The sequence below is a fragment of the Podarcis erhardii genome, assembly GCF_964252035.2.
Source record: "Podarcis erhardii genome assembly, chromosome: 3".
Classification (NCBI taxonomy): Eukaryota; Metazoa; Chordata; class Lepidosauria; order Squamata; family Lacertidae; genus Podarcis; species Podarcis erhardii.
In genome coordinates this window covers 98,643,541-98,657,071 of record NC_138507.1, presented here as the reverse complement: position 1 = coordinate 98,657,071, position 13,531 = coordinate 98,643,541, and the positions used below count along the sequence as shown (strand labels likewise).

The 13,531-nt window shown below is 38.9% G+C and overlaps 1 protein-coding gene across 1 annotated transcript in view; it reads left to right on the top strand.

Annotated features, from left to right (window-relative positions):
• Window positions 1–13,524, top strand: part of PPP2R5A (protein phosphatase 2 regulatory subunit B'alpha) — a 44,070-nt gene extending 30,546 nt beyond the window's left edge. Inside the window, exons 4-13 of the mRNA XM_081854832.1 lie at window positions 597–689; window positions 1,984–2,114; window positions 4,088–4,147; window positions 5,756–5,864; window positions 7,068–7,121; window positions 8,187–8,237; window positions 8,584–8,703; window positions 8,784–8,911; window positions 11,054–11,155; window positions 12,202–13,524. Coding sequence (XP_081710958.1) covers window positions 597–689; window positions 1,984–2,114; window positions 4,088–4,147; window positions 5,756–5,864; window positions 7,068–7,121; window positions 8,187–8,237; window positions 8,584–8,703; window positions 8,784–8,911; window positions 11,054–11,155; window positions 12,202–12,358 — 1,005 coding nt within the window. The 3' untranslated portion in view covers window positions 12,359–13,524. The remainder of the gene's footprint in view (window positions 1–596; window positions 690–1,983; window positions 2,115–4,087; window positions 4,148–5,755; window positions 5,865–7,067; window positions 7,122–8,186; window positions 8,238–8,583; window positions 8,704–8,783; window positions 8,912–11,053; window positions 11,156–12,201) is intronic.
• The last annotated feature ends 7 nt before the right edge of the window (window positions 13,525–13,531 follow it).

Genomic DNA, 13,531 nt, shown 5'->3' with positions numbered 1-13,531 from the left:
AGAACTAACTTAGTTGGTCTTTAAGGTGCTACTGGAAGGAATTTTTTGTTTTATATAATATTGATTTCCCGTCTACCTTTCACCTCCAAACTCCTAGAACTTGAGATTTACTCCCACTGCTTTGACTTTTCTCAGTCGCTTTCTGAACCCACAGCTTCCATTCTTTAAGTTCATAGAATCATAGAATTGTAGATTTGGAAGGGAGCGCAACTGAACCTGACCCTCACAGAATTATTGATTACCTTACTGTCAAATCTATATTTGTCTCTACTCTACTCTGTTCTCATTTATCTTGATTTCTTTGCTGCCCTGGATGCACCTAACTGTCATCTCATGTTTGATTCTTCTGTGCTTTGGCTTGGATACTCTGTATATCCCTGCTGGCAGCATATGGCCCAAAACCTCTGGGCACATGTGTGCTCACAAGCACTCCTGGTATCTTAAGAATGGTTAACAGGGATCAGGAAAACATTCCTCAGCACCAAGCCTGAGAGAGACTACACTTGGCTGCTGAAATTTTTTGCTACTTTTAAATTTGTGAATTTATTGCATTTAAAGGTATATTTTCTAAATGTGTCTGTTTTACTCTTTCCTAGCTGGTGTACGAATTTTTACTAAGGTTTTTAGAAAGTCCTGATTTCCAACCTAGCATCGCAAAACGTCACATTGACCAGAAATTTGTACAACAGGTAAATAGTCATCAGGAATATTTGTAATTTTGCTAATTTTGTATGAAGATAATTGGTTGAATCTAAAGAACCTATTCCACAAATGGAAAGGCTTCTTTAGTTTGCAGGAGAACTTCAATCCAGTCGATGCTTCCGCTGGCAGAAATGCAAGTTGTCTTGAAGGGACCCCCAGTTATCTGGAGTAGATTTTCAGGAAACAGAGGGAGAAAGACTTAAAGCAGGAGCAGCTGATTCTGCTTATAGGAACTCTGGATTTGAGTCAGTGTTGCATGTATCATTGTGTAGAGCAAGAAACAAAACTGTGGTGGAGAAAACTACTTAACATTGCCACTGAACACTTCAGCTAATTTAGCAACATGGGGCTCATTTCATGCTTAAATTGACCTAAACCTGAGTCATACTGAAATAATGTGCTTTAATTTTTTTAACTATGCCTAAGACTTATTTTAGCAGGATTTGCTTATGTAACCTATCTGAGTTGTGCTCATTCATTTCAGAGGCTTAGGTGGGCTTAAAGGTAAAGGGGCTCCTGACCATTAGGTCCAGTCGTGGCCGACTCTGGGGTTGCGGCGCTCATCTCGCTTTACTGGCTGAGGGAGCCGGCGTACAGCTTTCGGGTGATGTGGCCAGCATAACTAAGCCGCTTCTAGCAAACCAGAGCAGCGCACAGAAATGCCGTTTACCTTCCCGCTGGAGCAGTACCTATTTATCTACTGGCAGGAGCAGGGACCGAGCAACGGGAGCTCACCCTGTCGCGGGGATTCGAACCGCTGACCTTCTGATCGGCAAGCCCTAGGCTCAGTGGTTTAGACCATAGTGCCACCCGTGTCCCCTAGGTGGGCTTAGATAGGTATAATTACAACCAGTTTTAAGGAAATGTTTTATGAACTTATTACAGGGCAGTAATATTGTTCCTGTTCTCTAAAATAGGGAAATACTTTTATTAGGACCAACTGAAATTTGACACAGCATTGTGTTTTGGTTGGTCCCAGTTAAAGGTATTTCCTTGCTGTAGATTTTGTGTGTTCCCCTACCTGCCCGAAGGATTCATGTAGCACCTATGCTTTTGCTCTTTCTTATGTAATGCTGTTTATAAAGAATGAATTCACTGAGAGCTTCCCTGACCTGCATTTATGTGTGAAGTAATTTTTGACAACATGTCACTGAATCAATCCAGTGCTTAATTTTGGTATAGTTTAGAGGGCGGTGGGAGGAATTCGGGTCAAACTTGTTTTTCTTTCAGTTAGGATTTAGTTACTGGGTATTGAAGTAATAAGCAATGCTTTCTTAATAGCTGTTGGAGCTTTTTGATAGTGAAGATCCACGAGAACGAGACTTCCTAAAAACAGTGCTTCACCGAATTTATGGCAAATTCCTTGGATTAAGAGCTTTCATCAGAAAACAAATCAACAATATTTTTCTCAGGTACAATATATGCAGTATTTGTTTGTTTGTTTGTTTACTAAACATACAAATTAATCTTGCAAATGTATTTTAATAAAAATAAAATTACTTGGCCACAGTTTTTTACTAGGGTGCTTATCCACATGTATAGGGATTTAAAAAAATACCAAAAAAACAAAAAACCCACCCTTCTCATACACTTGAAAGCAATGGATTTTAAAAGAGCTGCTGCTGGGTTAAAGGACTAGGGAAATAATGGACTGTCTCCCCCTTGAGGTAACTTTCCATAACTTGAGAACATTCTTCCTATCTTCTCAATAAATCCCAAACTGACATGTTGTGCAACCTGGCTGCTATCCTATGCCTACTTAATTCCAGTTAAACTGATTGAATTCATTGACGGATGTGAATTATTCACCCACTTCTGAATAAGATATGAATAAAGTGCATCCAAAAATAGGGTTTCTGTCCATTTTCCTCCTAAAAGATAGGTAGCTTCAGGTGCTTTGAAAGACGGTGTTGTATTCAATGTAGCTCTAAGTAGTGCTTTGTGTGAGCAAAACAACTTCTGCTGTGCAACAGGAACTCCCACCCCCTTCTCCCTGCACACCTCATAATCTATCCTGGAAGTTTCCCCAACCCTCTGGAGGAAATTTGGGTGTGGCATGGGGGGAGGGGTTGAAGGTCCTGCTGCACAAGGAGAAGTTGTTCTGCTCACATATCCCCCCCCCCCAAGTTGAAAACTGCTGTAAGAAACAGCTCACCCTTTGCATGCCAGAGGAAGTGTGAACTGCAGATAATAAAGCTGACTCTGGCAACAAGAAAGTTTCAGGCATAAAGTATTATATACAAATAGCAGATTCAGCAACCATTGTTTGCAGATTGGAGGCTTCAAGCATGAAACCATAAGTTTGGACTGTTTAAACATTTGGGCATTGGAAGTTTATTTAGCACTTGGAGAAGTGTAAATGTGCAAGGAATTTCTTTTCCTTTTGAAGGGACAAACTTCAAAGATAAGTATACTTTCCCTTGATCAGCCCTAGCTCCTGGGGAACATTTATATTTGCCATAGGTGTCCAGTGAAGTGGTAATTCACATATAAAACAGGCAGGGCTTTAAGTTCTGTCACACTTAAGTTCTGGCCAGGAGAAAGGAGAATGATAAAGTAATGCTAGAAAAATCACCAGTTGATCAAATAACTTCTATCCATACAGGTTTATGAAGAAAAGTGTTTATGTGTTTTTAAAAAGCTGAAACCAGTAGTATTTCAATGTGTAGAAAGTCTGCTACACCGCTATGAACACTTTAACTGTGCTTGCTGCTTGAAATTGCACATTCTTGTTCCAGCCTTGCTGTGCATTCTTCTATGATTTAGTACTAGACTCCCAGAGCTGGTGCAAGCGGGGCTCCCCCTTCTCCTTTTCCTCTGGCAGCAGCACAAATACCTTCTGCTACTTCAGTGTATCAGCTCTGGAGACATGTCTGTAATTCATATGCAACATGCAAGGGGTTTTTGAGGGAGTAGTATGAGAGAGTGGAGTGTCTGCCCAAGTCTGTGGCATTGAGTTTTTAGGGATGTAATGACATATCCATTCCTCTAGCGCAGACAAACATTTAATTTGTCTCCTTTTCTTTGTGGTTTTAAAAATCAATTTGATGGTTTTCCTCTTTCTAAAATTATAGAAATTAATCAGGCCTGGTTGCTGATATGGCAAGCTTTATGCATGAATGGATGTTTAGTGATGATGACTTGAAACCGAATATGCAATATGGCTTAGTTGCACCCCAACCTACCTCTCTACCTCTAGTGCTAGAGCATTGTTGTACAATATTGCAAAAGGATTCCCTTATTTCTAGACTAAAATGAAGCTGAGCTTAGCAATTTAATATTTTTATTTATTTATTAGAAACTGTTGAAGTGTGTGTGTGTATGTGTTTATTTTCTGTGTTCCATTTTGCTCATATATTGACTGACTGTAAATGTATCCTGACAGGTTTATATATGAAACAGAACATTTTAATGGTGTTGCTGAGCTACTTGAGATACTAGGAAGGTAGGTTTACTCTTTTGCCAGTTAGTGGTGGTATTATCATTATTATTGTTACAGTTTATTACTCACCCTTCACCCAAGGTCCCAGGGCAATTGGCAGAGCCATTTGAGCAATGTTCAAAAGATTTGGTGGATTTTGTTCTTGATTTTGCTCCCTGAGTGTGGGAGCAGCAATTCCATGTGTGTTCAACACAGAAAGAGGTGGTTGGAAAATGTAACCATAAGTGGGGCTTGCTGGTGATAAATGTAGAACCAAATCCCTGGCCTCTGCCAGCCACTTTCCTCTTGGTAGCTTTTCTCATTGAATGAAATGCCCCTCAGCCAAGCTCTCATAACAGAAGTGATCTTGGTTGGATATAAAAGGCTTGATGAAGGGACTATGGGGTGATAAATAGTGGACACAGAAAGGGTTTAGCACTCATCATCCATACTACTGCTAAACTTGGCCCTTCTCTTTGTGTTTGGAGTAAATCAGGACTGCCATAACCACTTCTAGTATGGCCCAGAATGGTGGCTATAAGTAGTAGTAGTAGTAGTAATAATGATGATGATGATGATGATGTTTCTCTTTCGTGTTAGCTTTTATGCCGCAGGTTGCATTTAGCTAATGTACTAACACATTGTTCCAACCCCGCCTCAGGAGCATCCCATAACTGCAGCACTGCCCTGGTACATTGTGAAACCTTTCCCTAGCTCCCTGTTAAATGATTTACACCATAAACTAAAATTGTAGAAACACCACGTGATGCTACAACTATGGGATGACTGCCAGGAACCGAGGTTGGCTGAATATGATGCCTGTGGCAGCCTGTCTGTCTCTTCCTTTCTCCAAAGCATTAGTTTTATAGCTTAATTCTTAGCTGTGTGACTTTCACCAAAACCATTTCTGCCAGTTCAACTATCGTCCCGTCTAAACATTGTTAAAGCAGAGAACACTTTTTCAGAAGAATTCAGTAAGAGGATTCCTCATGGTGACTGGCAACTGGAGCATTGCCTAATTTGGGAAGTAAGGGGCTTGAGTTGAAGCCCATCTTCAAAGTATTAAAAAGGGGGCACTCTGAGGCTCACCCCAGTTGCTATGAATTGCCTGTTTGGAGAGCTCTTATCTAAACTAACCCCCTCCCACAGATTTGTTTCAAGGTATGTACATGCAATATTCACATGCCATGGAATAGGCTTCTGTACACTTGTCATGGAATGATCATCATGCAGTTTGCATGTTTTTCCTTGTACTGAAGTGTGTCCCATATGGAGAACAAAACATCAAAAGTTCTTAGAAGCTGCACTGAGTTGATACAAACTTAGCTACATTGATTCTGCTTTGGATTGATTTTGCTTTTTGTAACATCAAAAGCACTTGCTGCTCCTGGTTGAAAGGATGGGCATCTGATTGCTGAAGAGGAAGGAGCAAGCCTGATAAACAGTTCCTGAGATTTGCTGCCCTGTAGTCAACGTCTTCAGCAACAGGATTAATGCAATAAATCCTTACAAAGAAATTTTGGATTTAGTGCATTGATGATCTTATGCTACATTTTTAATATTAACTGTTCATTTTTATCTTTAAAACAGTACAGTAATAATCTTTGCTGTCTAATTTCTTTCCCCCTGCAGTATTATCAATGGTTTTGCATTGCCACTGAAGGCAGAACATAAGCAGTTCCTTATGAAGGTTCTCATCCCTATGCATACTGCAAAGGCTTTAGCTTTATTTCATGCACAGGTATGTCTGTCTGTAAACTGGATTTTAATCTTGATTGGAATACTCTAGGCTATGCAGATATGACCACATGCTCTGATTTTTATTTGTTATTTTTGAAATGGTTAGCTTACTTTAGTTTAAGGTTTTAGAAATATTTCAGATTCAAGGCAACCCTCGTCACAAGCCTGGCAAATCTGAAACTATACTTGACATTCTGAATAAAATTGATAATCTTTACTTGGACTTATGTGCAACTACTCACCTTATGTGTCTATTTTATAGTTGCCTTTTATTTTTTGTCTGTTACAATTGTTTTCTCTGTTTTATATACATATTTTTCTCATGTACTTGGTTGATTCTAGGAATGTACAGGATTTGTTACAGTTGACCTATATATTACAGTTTAGAAAAGTAAAGCATGCACCCGGGAGACATGGCTTTAAGTTGTTGTTGTTGTTGTTGTTGTTGTTGTTATTAAATTTGTACACCACCCTTCATCCATAGGTCTCAGGGCAGTTCACAACATAAAAATACAAGATAAAAACACAAAATACATAATAAAAACAAAGATGAAATGAAAAATAACACCCATTAAAATAGTAGTAATAATAATAATAATAAATGCCACCCATCCAACTGGGTTGCCACAGCTGGATAAATGGGTCTTCACCACAAGTGTCCTCTTGTTAGGGTTTTATTCTTGTTTTAAATGGATTTGTACTTGTGCTTTTAATTTTCTTATCTGTAAATTGCCTTCAGACAGTGGTTTAGAAGGCAATTAATGAATTCATTACTATTACTACTACTACCACTACTACTTACAGTGTCAGCAGTGATGCTCATATTCTTCCTCTTAGTATGTAGTTTCTTTCTCCATCCCCCTTCCCATACTTGGGTTGCATGCTCCTGGCTGTCTTTCCTTGACTAGGAGGAAAGTGGACAACCAGCTTTCACTAAACCAGGAGATCCTCTACTCGAAGCTCTCCTGGACCAGTTGTTCCTCCTCCCCTCACAGCAGAGAAGAATGGAGTGCTCGAGATCTGAATTTGAGTCCAGATCTTTCAGATCATAAAGTTTAACCAGAGTTTTATATTAGTCTCATTTTCTGTAGATTTAGTAATTATCTTGTATGGGCCACATGCTTAATTGCCTTTTAAAACAGTGAAAACCTGTGCAATATTATCTTTTTCAACAAAACATTTAAACCTTTTATCTGTGTTTTAGCTGGCCTATTGTGTTGTTCAGTTCCTGGAAAAAGATATGACGTTAACAGAACCGGTAAGTTATGTATGTTCAGTTTGAAAATTTTTGGTGCACTTGGTTTAAAAAATAATAATATTGGTTCCACTATGTTTGTGCAGCTCCCAAAGATTTGTAGGAGATAAAAACATGCCCGTCTCATTGTCCACATGTGCCAGAGGATTTAGAAGCAAGGAAGGGTCAGTGTGAATACAAATAATGATTTGGCTACTAAACCATGCCAAATTTTGCAAGCATGATGGCTTGTTAATAGGAATTGCCTAAGTCATAGATCTAGACTTTGCTTGAATTCTGAACAATTTAAAATAATTGAATTAGCAAGACTCTCGAAATTACTACATAGACTTTTCGCCTCTGGGAATTTTACATTAAGTAGTGCTTATGGTGGACCAGATTTGTTTAACAAAGATGATATTGATAAACATTTGACCTACATGAAAAAGTGGAGTTTAGTAGACATTTCTAGCATTACATGTATTTCTTGTCCCACAAATTTGTATCCCACATTTCTGTTAATATGTGCAATACAGACAACAAATGGAACCTGAATAAAGGTATCGTTAAATCAATTTAAGATTGAAAATTAAAGAATGGCGTATTCCTTTGGTGTTTGTTGAAAGATCAGTGTTTGTCCAAATAATTGGGAAGTGGGAAAGACTCCTATATGCCACTACTGGTAGTGTGGTTCTGACACTGAGTGAGCTAGATGGACTAATGGTTTATCTGACTCCTTGTAGTTTCTTGTGTAACGTGTAAATGGTTTTTAAAGTTACCATGTACATTTTTGTACAGATAGAAAAATAAATTCAGCCTTTTAAAAGCCGTGGGTTGAATTCCAAGAGAATAATAGAAGATACTATAACACTAATAAATGTATGAATCATCCTTCGAAAACAGAGCTAAAACAGTTTGAGATATGACTGGAACAGAACTGCACTCAAAGTCAAGATGCATTTATCTAAAATTATATAATTATAGTAATCAAAATTAAGGTAGTCTTTCTTTGCATTGTGAGTGGCTAAATGTATAAATCAATCTTAACCGGTGTGTAATGACTCCTATTAAATTATTTTTACAACCTAGGTTATCAGAGGATTGCTCAAATTTTGGCCAAAAACATGCAGCCAGAAAGAGGTCAGTTCTTATTAATTTCCATATATTGAATTGCAAATTATTATTATTATTATTATTATTATTATTATTATTATTATTATTATTAACAGGCCAGAATGTCTGAACGCTGTTTATTCTAGCTGTAATATTGCTAATAACTAGGATTCTACTCATATTTTAAAAATAATTGTCTTAGCACTGAAGTCCATCCCTTTGTGGTCGGTGTCTGTATATGGAGGTATCCCTCTAGCGCTCAAGAGTTTGGTTACCAAATGCCTCTAGAATAACTTGCTGTTTGTCACAGATCTGTTGTGTAGCCACTTGTGATGTGACTAGAATCAAGCCCACATGCTTTTCTTTATAACAGGTCATGTTTTTAGGTGAAATTGAAGAAATCCTGGATGTTATAGAACCATCACAGTTCAAAAAAATACAGGAACCTCTCTTTAAACAGATAGCCAAGTGTGTGTCAAGTTCACATTTTCAGGTATAACATGGCATTTTCAAAAATTTTAACAGACTCTATGCAACCTCACAGTCCTGATAATTCCTGTATGTATATTTCAGGTTGCTGAAAGGGCTTTGTACTTCTGGAACAATGAATACATTCTGGGTCTGATTGAGGAGAACATTGACAAAATTCTGCCAATTATGTTTGGTAGTTTATACAAGATCTCCAAAGAACACTGGAATCCGTATGTATTTTTTAGCATTCAGTCTTTCAAAAGTTCCTTCAGATATTCACACAGTAACTGCTGTGGTTGTGGGATAGCTTAGTTGGTAGAGCATGAGACTCTTAACCCATCGGTCATGGATGCTTTCGTTTAGATTCCTGCATTTCAGGGGCTTGGACTGGATGACCTTTGGGGTCCCTTCCCATTCTACAATTCTGTGATTCTGTGATTTCAGGGTTGTGGGTTTGAGCCCCACATTGGGTGAAAGATTGCTGCATTGCAGGGGTTGGACCAATCTAGTTCAGCATCATGTTCACATAAAGGGTAGTCAAGTCCCTATGGGAAGCACACAAGCAGGACATGAGCGCAACAGCACTTTGCTGCTCCTGCTTCATAGCAGCTGGTGTTCATACTGCCCCTGATACTGTATGTAGAACAAAGGCTACTAGTTATGATAGTTTATGTTCCAGGAATTTGTTTAATCTGCTTTTAAAGCTGTCCAAGTTGGTAACCATCACTACATCTCACAGTACCTGTCAGCCTGCAACTTGGGTTCATTTAACTTGTGCAAATTCAGCTTTAGGCATGGGGGGGGGTTAAAAGGGGGCGAAGGGGGGCGGGGTTCTGGGAAAAATGAGTTTGGCAATCCCACCTGGCACTGAATGCAATGGGTTTCAATTCTATGCGATTTTCGGTTTTAGGCACGATCCCCAGAATGCAACACCCACGTCAGTCTACTGTGCTGAATTCCACCATAGATTTGTATAATGACACTGTGATGCCTGCATTTTAATTTTCAATCCCTTTCATAAGGATTCCAAATGTGGAATTCGCCTGTTTCATAGCTGCCACACATTGGGTTGGCATTTTTGTCAAGCTATCTATCATGGCCCCAAGATCTCTTTCCTCACTAGTCAGCACTAGTTCAGACCTCATTGGCATATATATGGTTAGAACTTTTTTGGCCCCAAATGGGCATCACTTTGTGCTTGCATTGAATTGCAATAGCAATTTTACTGCCCATTCAACCCAGTTTGGAGAGATTGGTTTGTAGCACCTTTATAATCTTTTTTTTTAAACTAACCTGAACAATTTGCTGTTAGTAGCAACCTTGGTCACCTCACAGCTGACCCCTAACTTTAGATCATTTACATTTACCAGTTCCAGTAAAAATCACTGGAGGGAACACTCTATTGGGAGACTTAATCTGTTTATTCCTGCCCTCTCCTTCCTGTTCTTTAACCAGTTACTGATTCTTAAGAGGACCTGTCCTCTTACTCCTTGACTGCTAAGCTTAACCCAGGAGTCTTTGGTGAGGGATGTTACCAAGAGTTGTTGTTTTTAAGTCTTCAGTACACAATATCTGTTGGAACACCCCTATTCACATGCCTATTGATTGTCTCAAAGAACTCAAATAGCTTAGTTGGATAGGATTTAACCTTGCAGAAACTGATTCAAGGCTTAGGCACAATCTGCACTATACGTTTCACAGAATCATAGAACCAGAGAGTTGGAAGAGACCCCAAAGGTCATGGTGGCTCTTGGTTATCACTTGCAATGAATTTATTGTGTGTGTGTGTGTGTGTGTGTGCAGATTATGAAAAATAGTGTCTCTCTAGAAGGAGTATCACAAAATGAAAAACTGAGTGAAATTTGTAGACAAATCTGCTCAGAAAACACACAAAAAAATTATTTTCTTGTTTCTTCAAATGGTTTTAGATAAACTTAAGTTCTAACTGAGTCCTTGTAAATGGAAGCCATTATGAAAGTGCTTTCTTTCTTGCAATTGTAGCATTTATAACATTATTTGAACATAGGAATTTGTTGAAAATAGCATTCCCTATTTCGATGTTACATTGCGATGCATACCAAACGCTTCCAATATTTGAACTATGTAATATTACAATGGTAACAATCAGTTCAGCTGGATTAGCTGGAACTCCTTCCCAGCGTTTTGTAACTTGAAAGGCAAAAGTCCCCAGTGTACAAGTTGAGTCGTGAAGCTGCAGATATTCAAGAGAGAACATCTGTTTTAAACCTAATTGATTATATTGCTGCCTTGTATTTTATACAGAATGGAAACAAAAGTCAGACATTCAAGACAAATGTTGGAACACAACATTTCTCTCTTAATTTAACATTCTACTTTTCCTTTTCTTCTAGGACCATTGTGGCATTAGTATATAATGTGCTGAAAACACTGATGGAGATGAATGGGAAACTGTTTGATGAACTCACAAGTACTTATAAAGCAGAAAGACAAAGGTATTTACTTCTTTCACCCACCTCCATTTTGACTATACAAAATGTGCCTGAAAACATCCTCTAAATTAATGCTAATTTGACATTATGGTAAATTTGTAGCTAAATAAATCTCTCCCCACTAGCCTCATCAAGCAACCCGGATGCTGGTCAGGAAGGCAGCTCTGTGGCCTTGTCCTACCATGCCAGTGGCACCTGGTAGAGACCTTGTAAAAGTGTCCTGGCACTGTCAGATGTGCAACTAACAATGACATGACACAGGGCCTTTTCAGTAGCAGCACCTAAGCTGTGGAACTCTTTCCACTAGGTAGGAGATCTGTGTGACCCCTTCCACTACAGTCAATACTCTTTAAAAACCTTTTTGTTTTGCTGGGTCTTCAGTTCCTTTTTTATCCTTTGTTTTTCCTGTCAAGACAGTTCCTATATGTGGCGTTTTGCTGCTTCTGTGTTGATCAGTATATTGTTTTATTATTTGCTTTGTGATTTTGAGTTTACACTGAAAAGCTACCTTGAAGGATGTTTTGGGCAGAAATGTGGTCTAAAATATTCCTTATAAATCTGTTCAAGGAACGGATCAATTTTCCATCCAAGTTGCTGGGGCACTGGGTATTCCTGGCATAACATTGCCACTCATTCTCTCCTCCCACTTCCCAGTCCTCTCAACATTGGAAAGGACATTGCTCTAGGGAATTCTCTTCTTTCAGAGAGGACAGCTTTTCTGCTGCCAGCACCTCTTTTAAACTCCTTTATCTGCAGTGTATTGGAAAGTCACCCCAGAGCCCTCTGGGCATCTCTCACTACTTGTCCAGCGACCTGGGAAGAAGTGCCTCACATGATGCTGTTGGGCCAATCCAGGAGCTGTGTATGAGGTCCACTTCAGAACCAGTAGGTGCTGTGGGTCAGATGCGGCTTGTAAGCTGCCAGTTAGCCACCAACAGGCAGTGGACACCAGCTCACGCTATGATAAACAGGACTTCTGATACGCTTGCTTTATCAAACTCGTTGAGTGCACAGCAACCAAAGACTCACATTGCTTTACTTTTCTACAGAGAGAAGAAGAAAGAGCTGGAACGCGAAGAACTGTGGCAAAAGCTGGAAGAACTAAAGCTAAAGAACGCTGTGTCTGACCAGCCAAGCAACACGTCCTCCGTGACAAATGCACAAAATGATCAAGTGCCAAATGAGAGAGACAGCCTCTCTTTGTGAGGCATGTTTTATACACATTTTTTAAAAAACTATGTAAAAACGCAAAAGAGAAACCTCATCAGTATATTTGAAATGGCCATTTTTTCCCCCTCTGGCAAAATGTAAATGAAATTTTTTGAACTTAAATACAATAATTGAATGTGACATTATTTACCACAGCATATTGTAAATTTGTCTCTAATCATTGCTATATTGTCACTTCTGACATTTCATAGAAATGAATTTTATCATCCATGATGTGTGTGATTTAATTATGGGAGTGGTGAAAATTATGACTTGAATTTTTCTCTTTTTTATTGTGTTGCACATAGGCATAGAAGCCAGCTATTTACATTTCCCTCCAGTGTGCTTTCACATTACTCCAGACTTTGGCTGAGATTCTGGAAGAAACCTCTAGGTTTTCTGTATTTTCTCAGATTAATGCTGTAGTTGTATTCCTACTTATATGGGAGCTAGCCCCATTGAACTTAATAGGGCTTGCTTCTGAGTAAATGTGTCTAGGATTGAATAGCAATCTGTATCTGAATGAGATATTCATCATCTGTCCATTACAGATTTCAAAGCTATTCCTACATAAAGAGGTTCAGAGAGCAAAGCGCTATGGGGATGGAGTGTAAATGAAGCACAAGTTAAAAATATGATACAGCACATGTGAGCTTTATGATTGGCTAAAGAGAAACTGTCATTGGCTTCCACTCAACAGTTGCTTTGCTGTGCTTGGCTCTCATGTCTCTCTTCAGTGAGAATTCAGTCATTATCTGTCTGGTCCTGTAACTGGGGGTGGAGCCAATCAATGGAGCTCCTAACTTAGCTCAGGACTCCTTGTAGAGAGCCTAGCAGTTTTTGCTTTCAGCTTGGCTCTGCAAGATGGTCCAGTCTCTTATTAAAGGTGCAATTCCTATTCGGGTATAGAAACATCTGTGTGACAAAACAGTTCCTTGTTTTGCTTTAAGAAAAATACAGTGTGCTTATTTAAGATGGGAAGCTGACTCTAGAAGTCTTGTCTGTTTTTTACTTGATCAGGTGGTGTGTTGTTCTTTTTTTTTTTTGCAGAACTTTCTATCAGAGTACCATTCCAGTCTCTTAAATTGCAATTGTGCGGAAAATGGTTTTGTATTGAAAGATTGAGGGATTGAGCAGCATCAATAAAGTCTTTATGTTTGTAATTAGTGC